This window comes from Balaenoptera physalus (assembly GCF_965194825.1).
Source record: "Balaenoptera physalus genome assembly, chromosome: 14".
Lineage (NCBI taxonomy): Eukaryota > Metazoa > Chordata > Mammalia > Artiodactyla > Balaenopteridae > Balaenoptera > Balaenoptera physalus.
This window is the reverse complement of record NC_138893.1, coordinates 14,804,320-14,830,002: the sequence shown is the minus strand read 5'-3', so window position 1 is coordinate 14,830,002 and position 25,683 is coordinate 14,804,320. Positions and strand designations below refer to the sequence as shown.

Here is a 25,683-nt window from a genome sequence, read left to right as displayed (position 1 = left end):
AAAAAAGAAAACCCTGCTATTCAGCACTCCGTTCATCCCCGGAAACATGCTCCCTTGAAAAATCACCTCTCGGTTTCTACCTCCAGAACGCCACCTCTGCCTAAATAAATAAATAAAATGGACACCTGGGGAACAGGGATGTTTTGCTGCAAGATTAGTAAGAAAACTGCAGCGAGCAGCAGCCAAGTCGGGTCCCGGAGGGGGATTTGCACCAAAAAGCTCAGGTCGGTGGGCCAATAAGAGCGAGCCTGCCAGGGGGCTGCGGTGGTCCCAAAGACCGAGGACCGCGGAAGTGGCGCTCCCGGCCGGGCAGCGCGCGGCAGCGGCGACCGGGGGTCCCTGGTGCGGGCGCCCGTGTGTGTGCGCACATGTGCGCGCGCCCCGCGGGCGCCAGGCGGCCACCTGTCACTCACGGGGGTGGCGGGGCGGCGGCCGGCGGAGGCCCTCCCCGCGGGGCCGGCGCGCCGCCGCCGTGGAGACGCGGTAAACCCCTCCTCCGCCCGCGCCGGGCCCCCGCAGCCGCCGCCGATTGGTCGCCCTTTGCTCCCTGACCCCCCTCGCCACCTCCGCGGCCGCCGCTTCCTGCTCGGGCGCGGCGCGGCGCTCCCGGCCGGGGCGGAGCTCGGGCGCCGGGCGCGCACCGCCCTCGCCGCCAGCCGCGCCGGAGGAGGAGCCGCCGCGCCCTTCCCCTTCCTCCGCTCCTCCCCGGCCCGCGCCCGCCGCGGCCCCAGGCAGACTCGCGAGCAGCGGCCGCGGCCGGCGGCCGAGTCGGGAGGATGCGGCGGCGCTCGCGGATGCTGCTCTGCTTCGCCTTCCTGTGGGTGCTGGGCATCGCCTACTACATGTACTCGGGGGGCGGCTCCGCGCTGGCCGCGGGCGCGGGCGGCGGCGCCGGCAGGAAGGTGAGTGGGGCGCCAGCCCGCGGCCCGGCCCCGGAACCCCCGGCGCCCACGCGCCCCGGCCGCGCCACCGAGCCCCCATCGCTCGGACGCGCCGCGGGGCACCGAGGGGGGTTCCTGGTCCCTCCTGCCCTTCTCCGCCCGGACCTCCGCTCCGGCCACCCGCCCCGGGCCTCCCGGCCGTGTCCCCGAGGTTGGGGGCGCTCCCGGCCCCTCTGCGCTCGCCTGGTTCGGGAGAGGGCGACCCGGCGCAGCCCCCGGGACTGGGGCCGCCGACGCCTCTTGTCGCCCCCCGCCCCGGCTCTCTGTTCCACGTAATTCAAGTTGAGTTTCGTCCGGCCGCCGGGAGCCCGGTCCCCTGCGGTGGGACGTTTGGGGGTGGGGATGTTGGGAAGCACAAAAGCGGGTGGGGGAGAGGGCGAGAGGCGGCCGCCTTTGCGACGTGTCACGTACCTGGGGAGACAGGAGTCCAAGTTTCTTTTCAGCCCTTTGATACCAGCCGCTGCAATGCCTCCTCCCCCTTGTCGCCGCATCGCGGGGAGGGGGCAGTTCTGGGTCTCGGCCCGGTACCTCTGGGGACGGGGGCGCCGCCAGCCCCGCGCCCGACGGAACGGACCTCCCCGGCGATGCAGGCGGAGGGCCCCCGCGCCCCTGCGCCCCGGACGAGGCCGGCCACCCCCCCCGACCCCGCGACCGTCCCCTCCCGGCCCCCGCGCCCGACTCGGCCGGCCCTCCCGCGCGGCCCCCGGCGCCCGCCTGTCCCAGCCCCACGCCCCCGTTCCGCGGGGTGGTCCCTCTACTGTGTGTGTTCTCGGCGGGCTCCAGGGGCCGAGGGGGTGGGCCGTGGGTACCGCGTGAGCCGCTTTGGACGGCCGGGCGCCCTAGGGAGGAAATGGAGCGCCCAGGGCGCCGGGGCCCTGCGATCCCGCTGGGAGAGCGGGGCTCTGGGCTGTGCACTTGCCGCCAGCGGTGTTTGTGGGGTTTGGTGGCAGCCAGGCTTTGAAAGCGGCCTCCACACGGTGTAACCCCTTTGCTGTGACATTTGGTGTCACCGCAAACCCAGGAAATTCTGAGTTAATGGAGGTGGACCGTGGGTTGGGCAGGGAATGGTGTTCTGGAACAAGCAAGCCAGAGAAACTGGTTGAAAAGACTTTAGCCCTAAAGTCAGACCGTAAACGTCAACGCTGAGGTTCAGCTGCTTCAGAGGTTTCCTTCTTTCTTTCCTCCTTTCATTCATTCTTAGCTGAAGGTGTTAGATTGATGGTAAATTTCGTAGGCTTGCTTTATCTAGAGGGGCAGAAATGAAAAGTCTTTCCACGTGCAGAATTGGCCTAGCTTATTTCTGAGCTGACATGTGCTCTTAGCCCTGTTTTTTCCCCTATTTTAACCCAGGGAACTGTTGTTCACATGCATGAAGTCTCCGTTCGTCCTTGAATGGTAAAGAGCAGTGCGCCCAGCGGAAGCAGTGCAGCCCTTTGAAAACCGTGGTCGTGTTAAACTGGAATTATTTCAAAAGCTTTGCTTCCCAATAAACTGTGCCTTCGCAGGTCCACGTAGCCTGGTGTGCTGGTGAGACCTGGCAGAGCTTCCTGCCTTTCATGTGAAAGAAAACTGAATACATAAGCCATACTTAGTGTTGCCTTTCCTTGGTCTGCCGCTTTCATTAGCACATGTGATTGGAAACAGCAACAGGGTGGCATTAGCATCTGGAGAGGTTGGCTTCTCCCTGGTGAGCTTCGGCTGGTGGATGGTTCTTGAGGGGTCTTCCATTTGATCCTTAGTTAAAAAAAAAAAAAAATCCGAGAACTCCTTGTGGCCTGGTGGCAGTAGGAAGGTACAGAGACCTTGTAGAAAACAGTGTGCAAAATGAACAATTATACGTGGATGGGTGATTTGTCAGTTGGGGAAGAGGTGTGTACATGCAATAGCTTTTGAAACTGGAGGAGACTCGTTAACATAGTGTTGACCCTGGTATTAAAGTAACTGCCCTGAGACCGTGTCCGGAGGGGTAAGTAGAATCTGCTGTCTTGAATTTCCTAATCTAGAGTATAAAACTGCATAGTCTTTCTTCCTTCTGAGTTGTTTCCATGGATTCAGAGACCAGAAAGTCTCTTCAAATTTAGTTCATCCTCGTGATAAAAGGAAATATATAGATTTTCTAGCTTGTAAAGTATGGACATAAAAATGATAATGTAGCCTGCGTGTAAAGGCAGAATTTAAATACTAGCTGTAGTTTTTTAGGTGTAAGTGGACTTATATTTTTTCTCTCGTTTCATACCGTTCAAGTCAAGGCTCTAATTCCATATTTAGCCAATTTCTCTTCGCCCTGATGTTTTTCACAGGGTACCAGGCTTCAGTATTAGGCTTTGGGGGATTGTTTGTCTGATGGGAGCCTGACTATAGTTTCTGCTGCTTCAGCACCCAGCCGGGGCTTGTCACTGTGTGCCCGGCCTGTTAAATTACTCCTCTCAGGATGGTGATTCTCCATTTCGCGAAACCTAGAGAGCCCACTCACCTCACACTGAAGATTTAATAAACTCAACAGGGGCAGGTGCTGCCCTACTCAGGACTCAGCGCTGAAGTTCAGGGTGTGTGGTCAGTCATTTTATGCATAATATTGTTTGAAATTATATTTTATTTACATTGGTAGAGAGCCTTCCCTCCCCCATATTTCGCTCTTTCCCCCTAGATTGATGATTTGCACTTCAAGGATGCCTTTCCTTTGAGCATCTTAAATGCTTTAAAATTTTAATCATGTTAAGTCTCCCCTGGGCCTTGGTATGTTGGCAGTGGATGGAGCCGCAGAGAGAGGAAGAGATTTCTGTCGAAATAAACCTGCCTCTGGGTGAAGTGTGGCTCTTTAGGTTGGAGGGGGAAGGGTTTTCCAGTATGTGAAGAATGGTCTCTCCTGAGAGAGAGTGTGTGACGCCCAGGACCCCTTGTCTGTGCTCCCACCCCACACCCTTGGGAGGCAGGGAGAGCATTCCCGAGGGGCACGGCCAGGGCCCGGTTACTTCCCCACCCCCTGCCCTTCCTCGATGAGTGGGTGCTGGAGGCCTTTGGGTGAGACCCGGAGGACGTCTTCTGGGAGAGCGGGCTGGGCCTCTTCTTGGGGCGGTGGAGGACCTCGCTTGGCTGGAGCGGGTACGCGTGGAGGATACAGTTGGAGGAGTTTGGGACTAAATCATAGAGGGCCTCGAATGCCAAGCTGACTTGCTGGTTCTTACTTCGACTGACCACAGGGAAGCACTCGTGGTTTTTGAGCTGGGCGGTGGACACTTAAGGGGAATGGTGTGAATCCATTTATCGACATTCAGACTAGCTTTCTGCTCCTTCCTGCTTAGTGACCTTTACTAATTTACCGAACCTTCCTGACCCTCAGTTTCCTCATCTTTATAGTGGGGATAGTTCTTGTAGCCAAAGACTAACTGCCATTAGGAGGTGTTGGCGAATAGTAGGCGCAGAATAGGTGTTGTTTGGAGGGCTGGGGGGAAAGGAAGAAAGCCTAAATATCTACTTGAAACGGTAGTGAACTACGATTCTTAACTGTCTTCTTCTTGGTCTCTGGAATTTTTTTTTTAATCCCTCAGCCATTCCTCCCAGATTGATTTGGTTGGTTCATTTGGGCTGGCAGCATGACCCCGACTGACATCAAGGACTGTCTTTTTGGGCAGTGGCCCGGACGTCTTGCCGGCTCTTTTGTCCCCAGCCGTGGTGTCAGAGCGGGGTTCCCGTCGGTGGACAGCCAGCGGGAAAGTGGGTGCAGGACACACCTTCCTTTGGTGGTGGTGTGAACCGTGGGAGTGTTGCTGGTCATGTCCGAGTGGGGCTCCCGCGGTGCGGAGGCCGGCCTGCTCCCCACCCCCTCCAGGCTCTGGGCGCCCACCCGCCCTCCGCCCTCCGCCTTGCCCCTCCTGGCGGGAGGGGAGGTGGTTCTCATCGCCCACGTGCTTCCGTGGGCATCAGCAGATCTGTGAATGTGTCTGCTGGGGGTGGCGGTTGGGAAGGGGGACCCAGGGCACACCCGGCCAGCTAGAGTCAGTTAAAAAAAATTCCAGTTGAAAGGAGAGTTTGGAGTTGAGGTCGGGAGCGCAGCACTGGGGGGAAACCACTGTAGAGCCAGAGAAGCTGACAAACGACCCTCTGTGAGAAACTTTTCTCTAAAGAAAATAAAAGTTTCGCTCTTCTGGAGTGATGCCGTGCTGCCTCCGGGGCTCACACATGGTGGAAGCCGGCTGTGACTGATGGCGCAGGAATGATGGGCTCTTCCCCCAGCCCTCTGGTGAGAGTGAAGAAGAGCCCGCCGCCTCCCGCCCCTGGCACCGAGTGGGCCAGCTTGCCTGGGCTGCGGCAGACCTCGGGGTGGAGTCTGGGGCACCCAGGGGGCTGTTAGTGGTGTGGGGAGGCTTCAGGCCCCCTGTGACTCTCCCCACCCTAACTCCTGGCAAGTGGTGGGTCCCCTGTTTGGATCAGAGGAAGAGGTATTTGAGAGAAGGCCAGAAAAACAATGGAGTGGGGAGATATATACATATGTAGTTTCATGTATATAGTTTCTTGTTCCTGCCATTCGTGTTTCTGAGATCTTTGGGGAGAGAGAACTCACTTTGGGAAGATGTGAGTTTCAAAGCGGTCAGTGCCCCGCTGCCTAACTTCCAGCAGATCCAGGGGCTGTTGGCTTAGTGGAAGGAGGGGCGTGGTGAGGCTGCCTGGGGCGGAGACCAGGCACACACAGGAGCTGACTGCCGAGGTCTGGCCGAGATCCGGGAAGAGGCAAGGTGTTCCTGGGAGAAATCTGTGAAGTCTCCTAGCTGGCCCAGCAGAAATCATGGGGTGAGAAAAGAGCCAAACCTGGCCAAGCCCACGCCCCCTCTCGGTTCTTCCACTTTTCTCCTCATGGACCCTGTCCTGGAAGCCCTGCTTGCGTGGGTGATGCTGAGACACACAAGCCGGGTGGATGTCCCGGTGGAAACACACCCACAGGCACGCCGCACAGATGCCATAGTGAGATCCTTCCGTACGGATGTTAAATAAACGCCACTCTCTGGGGACCCCCAGCCTCCAGCTGCCCTGCTCTTCTTCCCTTGGGACCCCCGCTCCATGGTCTCAGTCCCCGCTGCAGGGCCTCCTGGAGCTGGCCTCCGTGCCCGTGCCACAGTGGTGCTTAGACACGCTGAGCATGGCTCCTGTAGAGATGCTGCTCGAATCAAAGCAGGTGTTGGCCTGGTCTCACTGCCGTGACCTGAAAGGTGGCCTCCCCCTTGAGGCCACCTTTGATTCTGTGTTGCCGCCGGGGACCCTCGTTCCAGTGCTGCGGTCTTGGGCCCTTGCCTACACATTGCCCTACCGTGCGGTTCCTACGGGAGGACCTCCTGGCACTTCCACAGGCAGACCTCCCAGGTGGGATCTGGCACAGGCCCGGCCTGGCGAGGAGCCCTTCTCCATGGAGAGTTACGCTGAGTGCACTGGTGCAAGCCTCCCAGGGACACTCCTGCCCTCGCAGTAGAACTTGACCTTGCTTTCCTAATGCTGTGAGGACGCTCTGACCTTTGGCCATGTGCTTGAGCTTAAGGGTGAACCCCCAGTGTGGAGGTTCCCGTTTCTCTGTCCATTCGGGAGAGCCTCCCCCATAGGCTTGAGGAGCCATCAAGTCCTTCCCTGGGGGGCACCGCCCCCCTGCGTCCGTTGCGCGAGGCGGGCGGGTCTGGGCTCCTCCTCGCATCTGCCTCCTGCGGGGCAGGCTGAGGCACTCGGCATTTCTGCATTTAGTCATGACCAGCACCGTAGGCCCGGGAAGCGTGTGTCATTGTGCACGGATTGGATTTCTGAGCATGCTGGGACGAAGACGGCAGTGATTCATCGTGGCTGGATTTGAAAAAACCAAAAATGGTCACATTGAATCAATCTCACTCCTGGCCTTACGTTTAAACAGCTTTCCTCGGCTTTGGGGGTCCTGTGCCCCTTGCTCCGGCCCTTATGGGGGCTGCCTGGTCACCCGTGGCTCAGCCTGCCCTTGGGCTGCCCGCCCTGGCCTCCCAGGCCCCTCCTGCTGGCCACCTGGTCCTGCCTGCTGACTCTTTGGGAGGAGGAATGGCCTGGACGGCTGGGGATAGAGTCGCTGAATTCCCAGAGCCCAAATCATGACCAGCGTTTTGGCAGGGACGAGGGTGCTTGGTGGGGGGGGCAGCGGTCACTCTAGCTCAGGGCCTCTCAGCCTCCACGTGGTTGACATTTTGAGCCGGGTGATGTTTGTTTTGGGGGCCGGAGGTGCTGCCCCGTGCGCTGTGGGCATTTAGCGGCTTCCACTGGATGCTAGGGGTACCACCCACCTCAGTGGCAGCCACCGGCATCGTCTACAGGCATTGCCGGGTATCCCCAGCGGGCAGGGTCGCCCTCACTTAAGAAGCACTGCCGTAGTCGGTGTTAACTGTGATTTCTTTTTGTTCTCTGCTGTCTTCACAGAGGCGGACTGCCTCTCTGTGTGGTGTGGGGTGGACCCCTTGGAAAGGGTTTCAACTTAATAAACACGCTATTAGCCTCCACTGTGTGCCAGGCACGGTCCTAATACTTTACAGATACTAGTTCATCGACTCCTCATCACGGTCCTTTCATTCCTCCCGTTTTACTGATGAAGGCTGAAGCACAGAAAGGTTCAGTCGCTTTCCCAAGGTTGCAGAGCTAGTGGGTGGCACACCCAGGGTGGTCTGGGCGGCCAGCGGGTGGGATGGGGCTCGCTCTGGCTTCCCAGGCTTCCCGTGCCCCTTCTGTGTGCCGGCAGTGCCCGCGTCCTGCTGATGGTGGCGGGACATTCCTGGAAGGCGTTCTGGAGCAGATGCGCCCGCAGTCGTCCTCTCATGGGAGGGGGTCCTTTCTCCATTTTAACCATGTACTCTGTGAAAGGTCTCACGTGTTCTTGTCCTCAGGTCTCTGCCTGTCCTGAAGTCCTCAGCCGCCCCCTGGCAGGAGCAGACATGCAAACAGGCTGGGATCCCTTTCATTTGTTCTTTCAATGAGTATTATTGAGCACCTACTATGTGCCAGGCACTGCTTGGTGTTTGGGGTGCAGCGGTGAGTAGAACGGAGACAGAATCTCGGCCCCTGGGGAGCTTTCACCCTGGGCGCAGCTGGACTAAGCACCGTAGGTAGTAAATGACTTAGTGTGAGAAGGGGCTGAGTGTGGGCGGCGGGAGGGGTCAGGAACAGGGGAGGGGAAGGTTACAGTGAGTGCAGGGCCCATAGGCGCCGTGGGGAGGTGGGGAGGTGCAGGTTGAGCAGGTTGGAGCCGAGACCCAGAGCACGTGAGTCCCCGGCTCACGTTGCCCGGGCGCAGCCCCCGGCTTCAGGGCGGCGTCCAGCCTGTTGGATGCTCTCTATGTTCCTCGGTTTCCTTTGCTAAATCAACGAGCCCCTTTTCTTTCCGGGAGTCTGTTGCCTCTGGCCTCCCAGTGGTGGAGTTTCCCCCATCCCGTGGCAACGTGGGGTCTTACATTCTTGCTCCACACGGAGTCCTGGGCCAGGAGCGTTCTCATCCTGGTTAATAACGCGGAACGCACACCCCCGTTCTCCGGGTTCACGCGGAACGCACACCCCCAGGCCGCCCGCTCCCACCTGGGGCCCGGGACTGCTGTAGGTGCCGCAGGTTAATTTGCTGCTTGCCTTTGTGGAGTGTGCTCGTGGAACAGCCTCGTGGGGTGATTTCTGAGCTGGTCTCTGCAGGGCCGGGCTGGGCTGGCGGAGCAGCCGTACCCCGTTCACTCCCAGGCACACCGTTCAGTCACGTGGCTCGTTTGCACAGTGCTTTCCACACACATTGCCGTTCAGGGAGAAGTCCCGCTGGTCCCCACTAGGAGGGCGTCTCGGCGAGTTGCTGTGGTGATGGGACTTGTGGGTTTCTCATCTGCAGGAAACCGGAGGTCAGGGGCCTGCTCGGTCCCTGGGTTCTGGAGAGGCTGTTCTTGGCAGTGGGGTCGTGGTGAAGCACTGCGATTTGTGATATTTGTGGGAAGTAAAATGGACGTGTGACGTCATTGCCCACAGCCCCTTTAGGGGGTGGGACGGTGGGAGATCGCAGGTCCTCCTGGTTCTCAAGGGCGAACATCCAGCAAGCTGCTTTTCGTAGTAGCCACTGGCATTTGTGAGGGGCCATCAGATGCCTTACTGGTGTGTGGTGTGTGCCGTGCCTCCAGCGTGTTTCTGGATAAGAAACCAGAACGTGGATGTGACTGCAGAGAAAAGGTCATTTTAAAGGCCTCAGACTCGGGAGCCCTTCGAGGTTTCTTCGTCTCCACTTCAGGGGCCGGTCCAGAAAGGGAGCGCATCTCTTCCTGAAAGGGTGCTGCTCCAGAAGGGGGACACACTTCACACGAGTCACCCTGCGGGAGCTTAGGAGCTGATGCAAAGTAAAGGCCTGTGTTTTAGCGACGCCCGTAAATTAACACTGACTCTCGTGTGGGGGGCTGTGTGTGACTGTCCTGGATGCTGAACCGCTTGGCCCGGCCTGGCAGCCTTCAAGTCGTCGCCCTGGTCATTCCTGCCTCAAGGGCTTCCCCAGTGACCGAGACCCTTAGCTCTTGCTCTGTGACCCTCAAGGCTTGTCCCCTTCCTCCTTTCCCTCCTCCCACTGCCCCCCGCCCCAGTTCCTCTGTGCAGTAAGTGGTGCACCTGTTTTTCTTCCTATCTCACTTTTGATGATCACTGATGTCCCCCTGTGTCTGGAATATACCCTTTTTCGTCAAATCTAAGATACCATTATTTGTAAAGCCATCATTTTATGTACCACTAGGAAAGAAAAAACACTGTCTGTTGAACTGTGACGCAGTGGTTTCTTAGCAATGTTTTTACTTTCTACTTATTTAAAGAGCTCTTTTAGACTTAATTAGACATTGATTTTTCCATTTATCACTCTTGTGTATAGATAAAAAGGAAAATATGCGTGAAATACATCGGGTAGCGTGTTCCTTAAAATTTTCGAGTGTCTGCTTTTTGCCTCAGAGATGTTAGTGCCTGTTTTCCGGAGACAAAGTCTTCCTTCCCCTGTGCCACCAAGCTCTTCGGTGGACACAGCATTTCCTACGAGCCCTGGGTTCTGGGCTCTCACCATCGCTTGGCATTATATAGAGTTGGCCAACTTTTGACTCTTCTGGGAATCTTGCCTAGCTCCCCAATTCACCGTCCACTTCTGTCCCACTTGATTTGCTGTCTGGGGATTACTAGTGCTTGAGTGTTGCTTCTGGCATTTTCTTCCAAGGCACCGACATGCGTCCCGCAGACTCTAAGGCTGGCGTGTTTTGTGTTTGAGCTAGTGCTGGTCATGACGGTGCGTCGCGGCCCAGACCTGGCCACGGCGTCAGAAGGTGTCGTGAGCTGCACTCCAATTGCATGTCAAACTCTGAAAAAAAAATGCATCTTAGAATTCATGAGTTAGGGTCTTTCTTATTCTCGAGTGTCAGTTACTTCCCTCTCTGAGATCCCAGCTCCAGGCCCCCTGGCCTCGATAAAGGGAAATGGTAGCCTCATCAAAATGTGTACATTCGCATCTGTTCACTCCCAGTCCCCATGTAATCCGTGTAAACAGAAGGACCTCCTGGTTTTTATTTTTGAGAGATTAGCAGCTGACGACTGTGAACCCGTTTCGAAAGGTTTTTAAGCATTTTCTAGCTCCAAGTTACCCTGTTGAGTGCTGGGATCTGCAGAAGTGAACACCCTTTACGGAGCTCACAATCACTGGCCAAACCAACTAGAGAAAGATCTAAAAAAATAATAATTAGGGGAAAGTTGACTAGAGACTGGATAATAGATGAAACTTAAGGCATTATTATTAATTTTATTTAGTGACAGTAATGGCCTTATGCTTATGTTTTTGAAGATCCTTATCTTTTGTATTGGTTGGCCAAAAAGTTTGTTCAGGTTTTTCCATAAGATGGTACGGAGAAACCCAAATGCACTTTTTGGCCAACCCAGTAGATACAAACTGCAGTATTTATGGATGACGCAGTGACGCCGAGCCTGTGGGAGAACTATGAGGGAACAAGATTGGCCGAGCGTGTTGTTGAATGACTGATGGGCACCTGGGGTTCATCGTACTATTTTATTTTTGCCTACTTAGAAAATTTTATTTAAAAAGTTTAAAAATTTTATAGATGTATGTAGCTTAAATTAGCAAAGCAGCAGAAAACTACTATTTTTTTAAAAAGCAAATTTAAGGCTTTGTAATATGGTCAGTGAAAGGTTTCTACACCCAATTTCCAGTGTGGGTGTGTCTGTGTGTATGTGTGTGTGTGTGGGTGTGTGTGTCTGTGTGTGGGTGTATGTGTCTGTGTCTGTGTGTGTGTGTGTGTGTGTGTGTGTGTGTGTGTGTGTGGTGGGGCTGGAGGCTTCCCCTACACAACCAGTCGGTGCTCAGACACCAGCTGAGTGTCCTGCAGTTCAAGCCAGTTCTGACACTATCCACCGGGAGATACATCAGGTCCCACAGGTTAAGGGCTCAGTCCTACAAGACTGCCCCCCCCCTCGCCCTCCCCCGCCCCTTCAGATGCCCTTCGCAAGCGCCGGTGGTCATCTGTACTTCTGACCAACAGGCTATCGATCAGAGGTTCCCATGAGCCCCTCCTTGGGTTCGATTAATTTGCTAGCGTGGCTCACAGAACTCAGGAAACCAGTTTATTTATTAGATTTCTGAATTGTTACAAAGGATATTCAAGGATACAAATTAACAGTCAGATGAAGAGACACACAGCAGCTTGAGGTACCTCCTGGTGCTTGGGGTCCAGCATGGTGGCACATGGACGTGTTCTGGTTCCCCAACCTGGAAGCTCTCTGAACCCGTCCTTTTGGGTTTTTACGGAGGCTTCACTCCATAGGCATGATTCATCAAGTCATAGGCCATTGGTGATTGAGTCAACCTCCAGCCCCTCTCCTCCCAGGAAATCAGGGGGTGGGACTGAAAGTTGCACCCCTCTGTGATGGGTTCCCCTGGCAACCAGCCCCCATCCGCAGGTGCTTCCAAAAGCCACCTCATTGACATAAGCCCAGTAGTGGTGGAAAGAGGCTTGTGAATAACAAGACACCCATGTCACCTTTGTGGCTCAGAGGACAAGAGACCAAGTAAAACAAAAGACGCTCCTGTGGCTCTTACTGTTCAGGAAATTCCAAGGGTTTTGGGAGCTGTGAGCCAGACTCAGGGACAAAGACCAAATATATATATGAGGAATATATTTTGATCATCTGAATGACCAAATATATATTTCTCATAAATCAAAATATCACAGTCAGTAAAAACGTGCACCAGCCTCTATATCTTCTGTAATTTAGGAATATCCAGCGATGATTCTTTGAAAAGGATACTTCAGAGGTGGCCTAAGATCCTGAATTGTCACCTGTATCACCAGGAAAATACTCTTACATTCTTCTCTAAGAATTACCTAAATTCTTTGGAAATTGCTACTTCTTGTGAACCTTTTGATGGTAGGGTAGCAATTTAGGTAGTTTGTGAGATTGCTTAGTTTTGACCAGACTGCTTAGTGGCCCAGAGACCCTGTCGCACAGCAGCGTTTGGTGTGGGCATTTTATTACGTTGCCGACCCCTTCTCGTGTGACAGGCATCCGGAGGGCAGAACACACACGCCTGTACATTCGCACGTCGCAGGCAGTTTGCCTGCTGTCTGTCATACGTGACCCATTCGAGCTGTGGATGGTTTGGGAAGCCACAGTGGGAGACCTTTAATAAATATATCTTATTCCTTTGTGTTTCCCCAACAGGATATTAATGTGAAAGCCTCGTATTTTACGTTGTGTTTGTAAATAAGAGGGTTTTGACAGATATACGGTGCTGCATATTTTCTGTAAGGTATAAATTCCTGGTGCTGCAAATTTATACCGGCGCTGTCGCCGAGACACCTGAAGCACTTTGGAGCTGCTGCACTCACTCTGCAGTGTCCTGTGGACCCCGGAGGTTCTCAGCTTGCCCCACCGGTCATGTGGTAGCAGGGTTGGGGCTGGAATGTGTTTTTTTTAACATCTTTATTGGAGTATAATTGCTTTACAATGCTGTGTTAGTTTCTGCTTTATAACAAAGTGAGTTAACCCGGCTGGAATGTTAACGTTCCCCACGTTCCCCAAACTGCCGAAGATTCCGGCCCTGGAGAAAGTCGGCTGCGGCCGTCCTGGTCTCAGAACTGCAGTCCTGACTCACCCATCAGCTTACAAATGGCAGGTTTCTCTCTTGCTGATGCAGAGCTGCCACTTCAGCCTGGAAGGTGCTGATTACCTGGGCCGGTGATCACTCCTTAACCTTTATATTGCAAAGTGCTGATGGCAGGAGCCAGCCCGAGCTGTTCTTGGGTGGGCTGAGCTGTGGGTCTGAGGCTGGGTGGCAGGAAAGGCCACCCAGATGGGCCGTCCAGGCCTCGGGGACGGGCCCGCGGAGGCAGATGAGGCCCCACGAGGACCTCCCTGTGCAGAGAGCAGCTGAAGCTTGTCCTCCGTGTGTCCTTGGTGAGTTACAAGGCCCCAGGCCAGTCTGCATCATGATGTGACTCTTTTGTTTTCAAAAGCAAAGGAATGTAGGTGAAGTATCCCATCCCTGGGGAGTGAATCCAACATGGCATGTAAGTGTTTGTACTTAAGGTATAATTTTTAGCTTAAAGAGTTTTTCTCGGTCACCGGTGGAGAGGGTGTGGTGGCATCTTGTCCCAGAGGGATTTCCTGACTCCTGATGACCTAACGCTCCTTCGCGCTGCACCAGGGGTGTTTGAAAGTCAGGCTTTCCTGCTCCCGGGAGAGTTTGGCTGAGGTTTCTGCCGGGAGGGGGAGGCCGCCTGCCTGGTGAGTTTGATGCCCTAGGCCCCCCGGGTGCTGAGGGGCAGCTCGGCGCACCCGTGCCGGGCGTTCGGAGACCGTCCGGCGGGCTTCTGGCTCCGGCGCAGGGGTCTGCCGGGAAGAGCCCAGGGCGATGCTGCCGGGTGGGTTGGTGGCTCAGGCGATGAGGCCGGAGGGGCCCACAGGATGCGTCGCCCGGGGACCACCGCCTGGGTTTGAATTCTGGCTTCTCTAGTTGGCTCTGTAAACTCAGGCAGGTTACTCAAGCCCTCTGCGTCTCGGTTTCCTCATGTACCCATCTCCTCACATTTTTCAACGGGGAATAAATCAGAGCAGGGCCTGGTACCCATGGCATAAGTGTGGATGTGAAGTGTCCTGGCGTCAGGGCAGGAGGGGCTGGTGCCCCCGGTTGGCTGGGCCATCCTCTGGTGGGCATGACCAGCCCAGGGCATCTGTGCCCACTGAGCCAGCCCTCCTCGGCCGTGTTTAAGCCGAGAGCCTCCTTTCCCAGGAAGCAGCTCCACCTCTGTGGACCTCGCCCGGGGCTTTTGCCCTGGAACAAGGGTGAGGCCAGGGGGCCTGCAGCCTTCACCCCTCTAGTGAAACCGAGCCCCAGAGAGGGTGGCTGGACGCCAGGTGGACCCCCGGTCTCTGGAGGGAGAGACAGGAAGCTGCAGGCCAGAGCCCTCTCAACGCCCCCTGCCCGCCCCCAGGACATTGTTTCCCGGTTTTACCCCTTAGTCTCTTGTCTTTGAAAATTATTCCGGGATGTGGTTTTTCACTACGTGGCTGTGTAATTAAAGTTTAAAAACTAATTGGCAATTGGTTTTTTTCTATATCTTGAGCTGTTATTATCTGAATGCAGCATGTTATTTGGAAACTTTCCCACAAGGTTTTAATCAGTAAACGTTCTTTTAGTTTCATGAGTTCAGTTTCTGACTTGCTTTTGAAACCGTAGGTGAGTGACAAGTGGAAGACAAATTAATAATCGTGGCAACACCGCAAAGCACCCCTGTGAGGGCCGAGGACTAGTTCTGTCAGTGAAATCACTGTTCCTGTGATTTCTCTGATGGCTCTGATTAAGACAGCTTACAACTAGATTGCAGGTTAATAGATACACTGTGTGATGATTTCAAGGAGAGAAATCCACGTGAAAACCTGGCGTTTGGTTATGATAATCCAAGGAGCCTGGCTACGACATCAGACCCGGATGCAAATGCCGCCGTTACTGCCTGTTACCCTTCGTGTCTTTGTCCGTGGGAAGGGGGTTGATGGAAATGAGTGAGTTGGTGGAGACGGTGCCGGTGCAGTTAAATGAGGGCTCCTTTTATTTTCACTGGCGCATGTACTCACTCTTCTTTCTCACAGATGCTTCTGGGGCGACGCTGGGCCCCTCTGACGGAGCAGGGGCCTGGCTGGGGGCAGGCACCCAGGCGGAGGTTAACTTCACGGTGTGCATCGGTGACTAGGGTGTCGATCAGGGCAGAACGCTGAGGAAGGAAGCTCTCCCGCCCTCTGTGGTCTCCCTCCCGCTCTTGGGCCTGTGGAATCGCCGTGGACCTGGGAAGCTCCCTGTTTTTGTTGAAGTTGGAGCTGCGGTGCTGAGTGGGAAATGACAGAAATGTCACATTTGGGGCACGTTTAAGAGAGAGAGTTTACTTGGCCAGAGTGCAGTGTACGCTCCCAGTGACACCGAGAGCAAAGCAGGCCTAATGGGTTAATGGGCGTGATGAAGCGAGCTGGCGGGATGGTAGTTTCATGGGCGTCTGGCTTCAAGTCCTGCCTTTGCAGTTCGCAGGTGTTCCGGAGAGCAGTCTCCTCCCGGGGCCTCAGAGCCGCCCCCCCATGGGATCCCCGTGCTCCACGCCCCTCCCCCTTAGTGCTGAGCCGGGGGACAGTCTGGCTCTGGTACCTTCCGTATTTTCTTGGTTACTTATTTATTCCGGGAAGGGAGTGTTGGAGCTGTGAGGAGAGTACTAGTTTCAGAGGTCTGCACATGTAGAAACAGTGGACAAAGCCTAGAAACCTAGCCGTTGCCCCAGCTGACAGTCAGGGGGCTATATGCCCAGACCATGCACTTTTTTTTTTTAAGTTTTTTTTTTTTTTTGGCTGCGTTGGGTCTTCGTTGCTGTGCGCGGGATTTCTCTAGTTGCGGCGAGCGGGGGCTACCCTTCGTTGCGGTGTGCAGGCTTCTCATTGCAGTGGCTTCTCTTGTTGTGGAACACGGGCTCTAGGCGTGCGGGCTTCCGTAGTTGTGGCACGTGGGCTCAGTAGTTGTGGCTCGCGGGCTCTAGAGCACAGGCTCAGTAGTTGTGGCTCACGGGCTCTAGGTGTGCGGGCGTCAGTAGTTGTGGCACGTGGGCTCAGTAGTTGTGGCGCACCGGCTTAGTTGCTCCGCGGCATGTGGGATCCTCCTGGACCAGGGATCGAACCCGTGTCCCCTGCATTGGCCAGCGTATTCTTAACCACTGCGCCACCAGGGATGTCCCCAGACCATGCACTTTTAAGTGCTAATTAGGGACCCGGGATGTTGGAGCCGTGGGTGGGCCTGAGCTGTGCTCCACCAGCCCTCGGATGTTGGGCCAGGTGCGCGTGGGTGGGGGTCTGCATCTCCGGGATCCTGCTGGTCCAGCAGAGAGCAGGGCTCGCAGCCCCCCACCGTTCTGGGTCCCTCACCAGGCGCCGCGGTTGACCCCCAGGACTCCGCAGCCTGCTGAGCACCTGCATCCGCTAGACTGTGAGCGTCCTGAGGCCCGGCACCTGGTCAGCTCCTCCCCTTTCAGCTCTCCTTCCCCACGGAGATCCATCAGCAGCCGTGATGCACCTGCCCCAGGGCGGTCAGGGCAGTGAGGCAGATGAGGGCCTGGGAACGTGCGTTCTGGGAGGGGTAAGGGTTGGGGGCCACCAAGGCAGCACTGGGTAGCTCTACGTGGAGCTCCAGGGGAGCTCACGGACTCATCACAAAGGACCGAGGAGGGCACCTTTGGGGGAGAGCTCATGACTAGAAGGATCCTGCCGTGAGGATGTGGTGGAAGACTGTCCAGGCATGGAGCGCGTCACGTGCAAACGTCCTGGGGCCAGAATGAACCTGGTGTGCTTGGACAGTCTAAAGCACAAAGGTCAGCGCATAGAAGCGTGGTGGGCAAGGGCCACACAGGGTCAGAGGGTGCTCAGGGCGTGGTGTGCGTTGAGGAATTTATGTGTGCACGTCTCCACATTCCCTGGGTGTGGCCTGGCACCCGGCACATCGTTGGTGCTCTGGTTGGTGTTCCGTACTATCGTGAGCGAGATGAGGCTCAGGCTGGTGGGGTCGTGGTGGTGAGAAGGGCCGCGAGCCTGGGCTCAGCAGAGGGTCTTCTGCACTGTTGTGAGACGTCCTGGCCCTGCTGTCCCTCTCCCCTGGGCTTTGCTCCTGCCGGCTGACGCAGCCTGGGGTTAGAGAGTCATTGTGCCGCTTTCACACCGAGCCTCCCGTCCGGGACAGCCGTGGTCTGGCAGAAGTGCTCAGCGTAGGGAGTCGCCGTCATTTCTGGGTGCGGATCTGGCTTCTCTGCACTTGCAGCGAGATCGTGGACCCGAAGTCAAGGACAGCGTCCACCTTTCCCTCCAGAGGCGCTGCGTTGATGCCGCAGCTGCGTGGGCCTGGCTCTACTTGTAGGTTAAGCTTTTAAATCATCGCCCCTTGATCGGTGTTGGTGCCGCTTCACCTTGTCTGAGGACGGGGGGCTGTGCAGGGACTCGGGGGACGGGAGAGAGGTCGCGGGTGATAGGATTTAAACTGTGTTTAAGCAGCCTTGTCCCTTCCGGCTGTGTTTAGAAAAGAGTTTTCCATTGTTAACCCTCCTTCCACCGATTCATCATCGTAAAACGCTTCTACATTTAGACGGTCATCTCTGGACAGACACCTGGTTACAGTGGGTTCTGAGCAGCCTGGGCCTGCCTGCGTGGGGACAGACCGCTAGACTGGGGGTTAGGCATCTGATGTTCTTGTATTCATTACATTCCTGAGTGTCTGGAGCGACCCCTGGCTTGTCATTTTAACGCTCTGTGCCTCGGATGAGCACATGTAAAACTGTGGATATACTACTGGCTGGTGGTGTAGGGGTTGGAGCTGCAGGGACATTGGACAGACGGGATGGAGGTGGATTTATGTTTGTGAAACGTTGGGGCACCTCTAGGCGACACTTGGAACCCGTGGGCCCGGGCACCCAGTCTGTCCGCACTTCGGGCAGCGCCCCGAAAGTCATTTGCGGAAGGCAGCGGGCCCTTCGGTAGCATCTGTTGGAACGCTGCAAGCGACCTGTGAAGGGTTTGAAGCCAGCCTCCCAAGCTGAGCGAGGAACGCGGGTGCCGCCAGACATGTGCCGAGGGACCCGCGAGAATTGTCCACCTTCGTGGACTGTAGAGAACCAGTGATAGGATTTATCCCGGGACTTGGCGTTCTGAGGATGCGAGAGGAGGAACTGAGAAAATTGTGCCCTCGGTTATTTGGAGAGGGAGGCACAGAGTCCTGTGAGCCGGTGGCATCTGGCGTCATTGGAGCGGGAATTTAGCGAGGGGATGATGGCGGTTAGTGATGCAGCAGCATCTCTGCCCGGCGCTCGCAAGTGGTTGGCTCGGCCTTTAAGAACTAGCAGGGCTCCTCCCTAGTTATTCTCCCGGTCCTTGGGCACGTGGGGTTGGAAAAATGCATAGCTCCAGGGGAGAGAGACAGGAGGGCAGCATAGGAGGGGAGGACTTCCTACAGCAAGATGACTCACCCTTTGGACATCAGGCTTTCTCTCTCTTACATTTTTGGTGGGGGGGGGGTGGTTTCTTTATCGGCCGAGGAGGAGAAGAGCTGTAAAATGAGCGGGTTTCTTTGTGTGCTCAGGAGATTTATTTTCCTTTTCACCCCTTGTTCCTCCTCCTTCGTTTCACCCACATACAGCACAGAACTTTGCAGTGACAAGGATTCAGTTGTAGCCTGGCTCTCTGGGCGGGATCTCTTGGAGCGGGTCATAACTTGTCAATAATAACGGCTGCTCAGGGCACAGCCCTGTCTTCCCAGCTGTGTGTCTGCCCTGCTGTGGTGCCTGTGGGACACTGAGTGCGCCCTGGGGGAGGGGGCGGAGGGGGCCTGGTCCCCTGGATCCAGTCTCAGCCCTTCTTCCTGCTGTGTCCTCGCACAGGTGCCCTTCCAAGGCCCTGTCACCCTGTCTGCGAGGTGGAGACAGGAACAGGGCCTACTTCACGGGGCTGTTGCCAGGATTAGGTGAGGTGTTGCCTCTTGACCCTTTGCCCATCGGTAGAAAGTGTTCCGTACATTGTGTGTGTGCAGGGGGGTGGGGTGTGTGTGTGCACACGTGTGTGTGCTCACACCTTAACTCAGCTGCTGGAAAGTCATTTTATATCTGCAACTAGAGACACGTACACGTATGCACACCGATGCAGACATGTGCACGCCTCCTTCCTTCTTCCTGGCCAAAAAAGGCGTACATGGCACATTTCGTTAGAAATGCAGAGTTGTTTTGTGGAGGTCAGCACGTTTTCTTCCATCCCAGGGAGCCACGTGTTTCACCTGGGAAGGTTCCCGGCAGAGGTGCAGGTGGGGGGCCCCTGCTGGGTCCTGGCTTCCACGCTCTTCTTTCACGTGCCGGACACACAGCCCCTTCGAACCCAGCACACACGGCCCCGGAGAGCAGGGAACCCGCCTGTTAGGGCATGCTTAGGCTTCATATTTTAAGAGCTGTCTCATCTGACGACCAGCCCTAATTACTGAATTTCACAAATGAAAAATCTGCAGGGTGGAGGACTTTGCCTGTTGATTGCACTCACGTTGCTGCATTAGAATGAAATCTCAAGGACTGCAGTAGCCTCAGACCGGCTGCTGTCACCTTCTCTCTTCTCGCCCTCGTCCTTCTCCCCTGGGTCTTCGTCGGTTTTCCTTGCAGCTTGTGTCTTTCATCCTTTTACCCCGCGTCCCCTGCCCAGCCTGGGTGCTGCACCCCGCTCCCCCCAATTCAAACTGTAGACCAGTGGTTTTCAATCTGGCCACATGTTAGGAACACCTAGGGAGATTTTAAAAATACAGATGCCTAGAACCTACCCCAGACCAGTTAAATCAGAACGTCAGCTCTTGAGCTGAAGAACCTAGTAGTGGCAAGACGGGAATAAAGACACAGACCTACTAGAGAATGGACTTGAGGATATGGGGAGGGGGAAGGGTAAGCTGTGACAAAGTGAGAGAGTGGCATGGACATATATACACTACCAAACGTAAAATAGCTAGCTAGTGGGAAGCGGCCGCATGGCACAGGGAGATCAGCTCGGTGCTTTGTGACTACCTAGAGGGGTGGGATAGGGAGGGTGGGAAGGAGAGAGATGCAAGAGGGAAGAGATATGGGAACATATGTATATGTATAACTGATCCACTTTGTTATAAAGCAGAAACTAACACACCATTGTAAAGCAATTATACTCCAATAAAGATGTTAAAAAACAAAAACAAAAAAACCACAAAACTCATGGAGTCCAGAGACTTCCCTGGTGGTCCAGTGGTTAAGACTCCGCCCTTCCACTACAAGGGGCATGGATTCGATCCCTGTTTGGGGAACTAAGATCCCACATGCCACTCGGCCAGAGGGGGGAAAAAGAAAACTTGTGGAGTCCTCACATGTATATTTGGTCTATTTTGTGGGCTTTGAACTTGAGTTTGGTCTTTCTTTTGGAAAACTTGGGTGCTTGCTTTTATATTCAGGGACGAATATTGATGGGCATACAATGAAGTGCCCGTTGGATTACTGAGTGGTGCTCTTGTCATAAACAGTTATTTAGGAAGCTCTGAGAAGCTTACTGTTTACAATAAAAGTAACGAACAACAGATACGAAAATGACAGTTTGGAGCTTAAAGAAACTACAGCTTCCTTACTGGACTGAATGAATATCGGGAGTGGCTTGAGGTGTTCGGTAGTCGAGCAATCTTGGATTTTATTTTCCTATCTTATTTTAATCTGGGGTTGCTTTGTTTTCGTTGTTGTCTGCAGGAAGAGGTATGACCCCATGTGTGAGGGTCAGTGGCCACGTGGATGTAATAATTCTCAAGGAAAACTCTGGATCAAGTACCAGCGGATTGGAAGGAAGCGTTGGGAACTTTTTCACGATTAGAGGACGCTGATTGTCAGTGTCCTACGAGCCACTCAGGGGAAATGAACAAAGCCATCCCTTCCAGTCTGACCTGGAATCGGGTGACGCTCAGCGCCCTGCACAGCACCCCGTCTGCTCCCCCCATAGCCCTGCACGTGCCCCCTTGAGTGAAAGTAGAGGCTGTCCAGCAGGGTCCTTTGCCCAGTAGCCGAGACCCTCGCTCGGCAAGGATCAGGTGGTGCGGGCTGGATGTGAGGGGGGCGTGTGGAGCACGCGTGCTTCCGAGGTCTCTGACGTCCCTGGACTTGGGCTTATTCCTCTGTTGGAGGATAATAAACTGCACAGAATTTACAAATGTCGAAGTAGGTTTTCCAGGGGGAAGTTGGAGTGCTGTGTCTGTTTTCTTTACTTCTGTACCATTGTGTGTGTGTAACACGTTTGTAGAAACAGTCGAGGCTTACGTGATTATTTTCTTCGAAAGACTTCTCTTTACCCACTGGTCAGTTTTCCAGTGGGTAAAGAGAGGCCAGCGAGCTGTTTCAGACAGAACTTAGAGAATCACCCTGGGTCTCTGGGTTCCATAGGTTTGGAAACTAGATGGTATTAGTTCACCTAGAAGGTTATCAATCAAAGCCTGCGGTTTCCATGAACCTGTATTGTAAACTGTTGGTAAATAAGGACGCTGGGTCATGAGTTGCTGATGGGAGCAGAGCCTGGGGGAGAGAGGGCTCCAGGGTGCGTGTGCTCAGGAAACCAGCACCGCTGGACCAGCAGCTGTTCTAGGCATGTTTCCCCTCCCTCTGTGGAAGCTGGATCGGCCTTCATTCTGGGGATGTTTCCGTGCACAGAATCAATACCCTCTCCCTAGGGTGCTGATGGAGATTCATTTTTCAAAAACCCAGTGCGTAGCTTGTTAAACTGTTGTCTCAGCTCCAAATCCTTCTAGTCTCCGCTCTGTGCCGCCGCCGGAGCTAGGACTGCACGGCACGTTTGTGCCCTCCGGGACGGGCGGTAGACAGGGAAGGGGCTTGGTCCCTCCTCTCCGCTCGCACTCTGGAGCAGCCCCCCAGGGACATGCCTCCCCCTGAGCTGCCACGGAGAGCCCGCTGTGCCCTCCTCCCGGCACAGACAGAAACAGCCTGGTCGCCATCCTAGAGACCCCAGCACCAGCTGAGCAGACCCCCTTCTCGGGGCGGCCTCAGCCCCTTCCTCTGAGTTTGTAAGGCTCACTGATTCCCCTTCTTCCCTTGGTTCCCTGCAGCCCAGGGGCAGTGGCTGCTTCCTGCACTTGCTGCCTGCCTGACACCTTGGAGTTTTCTTTGTGCCCTTTCAGTTACCTAGTTAACAGCTTGATACCGAGTTAACGATTGATGGTGAAGCCTCTGTTTAAAAGCTTGTCCGTTGTCTGAATTCTAGAAATCGGATCCTGGCGGACGCATCTGGCATTCTTCTTAACATTCTTCAGTAAGCAGTCAGCAGAACTATTTCCCAAATGTATTATAGTGAGATTACAGCCTACCTTACATTCCTTGGGTGTTTTGCTTCTTCCGTGAGATTAGAGTGAGCCGTTTCCTGGAAAGATGGCCACAGATGGCTCGCATCATTCATCCTGTTGGTTCTCTTTGGCTTTATTTTTGGACGGTGACGTTGTACCACCTTATCTCCCACTTCTGTGTCCATTATGGAACAGCTCTGAAATTCCTTCCACTTCTAGATGACGGCTGTTGTGTACTTAAGCTACGTATACTTCTAAAAAGATTTGAGGCACTTTATGGGAAAAAAGCATATTATGTGTAAGCACAGATTCATTAGAGCAAGAGTTCAAAGATCTAGGGCCGGCTTTGTGGCAGAGGCGTAGGGTTGGTTGGCGGGCTGGGATGAGCCGCGCTCCAGGTGGCGCCCAGGAGCCCAGTGGGACCCGCGGCCAGTGCAGTGGTAGCAATTGGGCTGATCATCGCTGCTGCAGGAGTTGTAGGCCGTTACGCTTTGCAAGCCATGAAGCATATGGAGCCTCAAGTAAAACAAGTTTTTCAAAGTCTCCCGAAATCTGCCTTCAGTGGTGGCTATTACAGAGGTGGGTTTGAACCCAAAATGACAAAGCGAGAAGCAGCATTAATACCAGGTGTAAGTCCTACTGCTAATAAAGGAAAAATAAGAGATGCTCATCGATGAGTTGTGCTTTTAAATCACCCAGACAAGGGAGGATCTCCTTATATAGCAGCCAAAATCAGTGACGCTGAAGATTTACTAGAAGGTCAAGCTAAAAAGTGGAGTAAATGTATGATGAATTTTGAGTTCTTATTCATTTATGTATATGAGTACCAGCTTTTTACAATAAAATAAAGCTACAAATTTTAAAAATGATTTAGCACAAGCTAAATCAAAGCCTTGGTATAAATTTGTTTAAATTTGAGGATTGTAAACTGGATTATAGAATATTTATAGGTTAATACTCAATAATTATGGATAAATGCATACCCAAAAAAAAGAAAAAATCTAGGGCCATATAATGGGGGAGAGGGGTAGGGCGGGGAGAAAAAGGAGAAGAAGAAAAGAAGAGGATGGAGAAGAAAGGGTGAAGGGGCACCGGTACTGAGTGTCTCCCTGGGCAGGTCCTGGGGGTGTTCCCGTCTGTGTTGAGTCTGGTGCTCAGTGTAACCCTCGGGGTAGGATTTTGTGGTCCCCGCTGACGGAGCAGGAGCCCAAGCAAGCCCCAGAGAGCCGGCCGAGCAGGGCTGTGTACACGTGCTTCTCAGCAGGCCTGCACCCAGGAGACCAGGGCAGGTTCTTCAGTGGAACGCAAACCTGTATCTTGGTAGCCGAAGCACATGGGAACCGTGGTGGGTTGCATAGCTTTCATTTTCTAATAAAATGAAGCATTTCTTGTGAACAATAAACATTTTCTTAGCCCTCACACTTGATAAGAATCTCGTAGACTTTAAGATGAGTGAACATCCTAATGGCGTTGGGGAAAAAAATACCAAACACCAGATGCAGAGATGCGGACGTGGCCATTTATTTAAATCAGTACCTGGAGCCGAGGCGGGAGCGTCGGGTCATTGTCGTGTGAAGGCAGGTCTGTGGAGAGGAGACGGTGCCTCTGTCAGTGGCCAGACCTGCAGCTCTGACCTGGTCAAGGGCAACGTGGGCTGCGTCCCTCAGCCTCCATGTCACTTCACTCCTCACAGGCAGCAAAGCGTGTTGCTAAGAGGGCAGGCTTTTGAGAAGTGGGTTTGAATCCGCCCTGCACCATTTATTGGCCATGTGAGGTGCTTCATCTCTCTAACCTTAGCTTCTCCACTTATTAAATGGGGGCGATCATAGCGTTACGGTTCTTTGGATCGAGATACATGTGCTTTTCCCAAAACATCTGGAGAGCTTATGTTGAAAGGAATATATCTGGTAGAACTAAAAACTATCAGAAGAGACATAAACAGTCAGAGCCCGACAATTTGGGGAGGGGCGATAAGGACGGGGCGGGCGGGGGCTGACCCTGAGTGTGGTTAGGTGTCTGGTACGTGTTATTCCTGCTTTTCAGACGGGAAACAGGCTGAGACATGCAGAACCTAACCCTGCGTCCGGTGCGCTTGCAGCCCCCTTCGTGGTGGCGAGCATTAAATAAAGAGATGCAGGTACGGCTCTCGGGCTGGAGCCCCTCGCGGAGTCCGTGGTCCCTGGGTTTTCATGGTGACCTACGCTGGCCCGTCTGCTCAAGCTGCTCTGGCTGCCGAATCGCCCCTCCGCCTCTGGTTCCAGGGGTTGGGTAGAGGCTGGCTCTTCCCCAGGCCCCCAGCTGGCGGGGAGCTGCTGCAGGAGGTGGCCCCCGGTCTGTGGCTGCCCTTCCTGCCCTGGATGGGCACCGTGTGACCCCTGCAGCGGCGAATAAAAGGCAGCGCTCACTGCAAGCAGGGCCAGTGCCCGCGTGCCCTTTAAAGCTGTGTGTGTGCGCGTGTGTGCGTGTGTGTGTGTGCGTGTGTGTGCGCGTGAGCGCATTTATGAGACCCTGCGAGGTGGTGCTGTTATCCCCAGGTTGTGGATGAAGTATCTGCCGGCTGGAGAGGGGTTGATGGGCTGCCTTGGCGCTCGCGTGGACGTGGTGGGGTTGGCGCCCACCCCTGCCGGCCCCGGACCGACCCGCTCCGCTGCACTCTGCCCGGCGCCCACTCAGGCTAGCCGCCCGCCGGGGAGAGCGCTGGGGGGGAAGTGGCCTGCGGGACACGGCCGCCCCGGTGCCCGTGGCGGCAGAGGCCGTCCGGCCCTGTCCCAGCAGCCCCCTCTCCCCACCGCCTGTGCGCTCTGCCCGCCGCTTCTCCATCCACCGGCCTTCTGGTGGCTTCCTTGCCCAGTGGCTGCCGGGGGGCGGGAGGTGGTGTGACCCCAGGCTGGCGCGGCCCCGCCCTGAGAGGCCTGGCAGCTGCCCTTTGCTCTCCTGGAGCCCAGCCGCCGTCCAGGCTGCTCCACCAGAGAAGGGAGCCTCCGAGCTGCCCCGGGGTGAGAGGGGCCCCTGGAGGATGGAGCAGAGGCCCCGCCCCCGCCGGGTGCCACCCCAGGAGGACAGGGAGGCCCCAGGGCCCTGAGAGGCAGGAAACCGCGGCTGTTTTCTCGCAGGAGTGTGGCACACGCCGTGCAGAGCGGGGACCCTGCTCCGCCTTGTGTCAGAAGCTGTTTGCTGGAGTGACTTCTCACTTAGCCGTGCCAGCTCCTGCCCGGCTGGCTTTCCGTTTTAAGAAGAACTACACACCAACTACATCTGTGGCGTCTTCTCATTCTAGGACCTGCCAATTTAGGTTGAGCCGTGGTAGAAAATTATCCCCTTTAAGAAGATTTTAATTACTGAACCGAACAT

General features: G+C 55.0%; 1 protein-coding gene and 1 pseudogene across 3 annotated transcripts in view; both read left to right on the top strand.

Moving 5' to 3' along the window:
* The first annotated feature begins 768 nt into the window (after positions 1 to 768).
* Positions 769 to 25,683, top strand: part of GALNT2 (polypeptide N-acetylgalactosaminyltransferase 2) — a 178,872-nt gene continuing 153,957 nt past the window's right edge. For both annotated transcript variants that reach the window (XM_082424020.1, XM_082424019.1), the window contains exon 1: positions 769 to 902. In XM_082424020.1, coding sequence (XP_082280146.1) covers positions 777 to 902 — 126 coding nt within the window. In that variant the 5' untranslated portion in view covers positions 769 to 776. The remainder of the gene's footprint in view (positions 903 to 25,683) is intronic.
* On the top strand, positions 11,428 to 24,761 carry LOC309642459 (mitochondrial import inner membrane translocase subunit TIM14 pseudogene; annotated as a pseudogene). Its single transcript has one exon. The product of its transcript is annotated as a mitochondrial import inner membrane translocase subunit TIM14 pseudogene (transcript).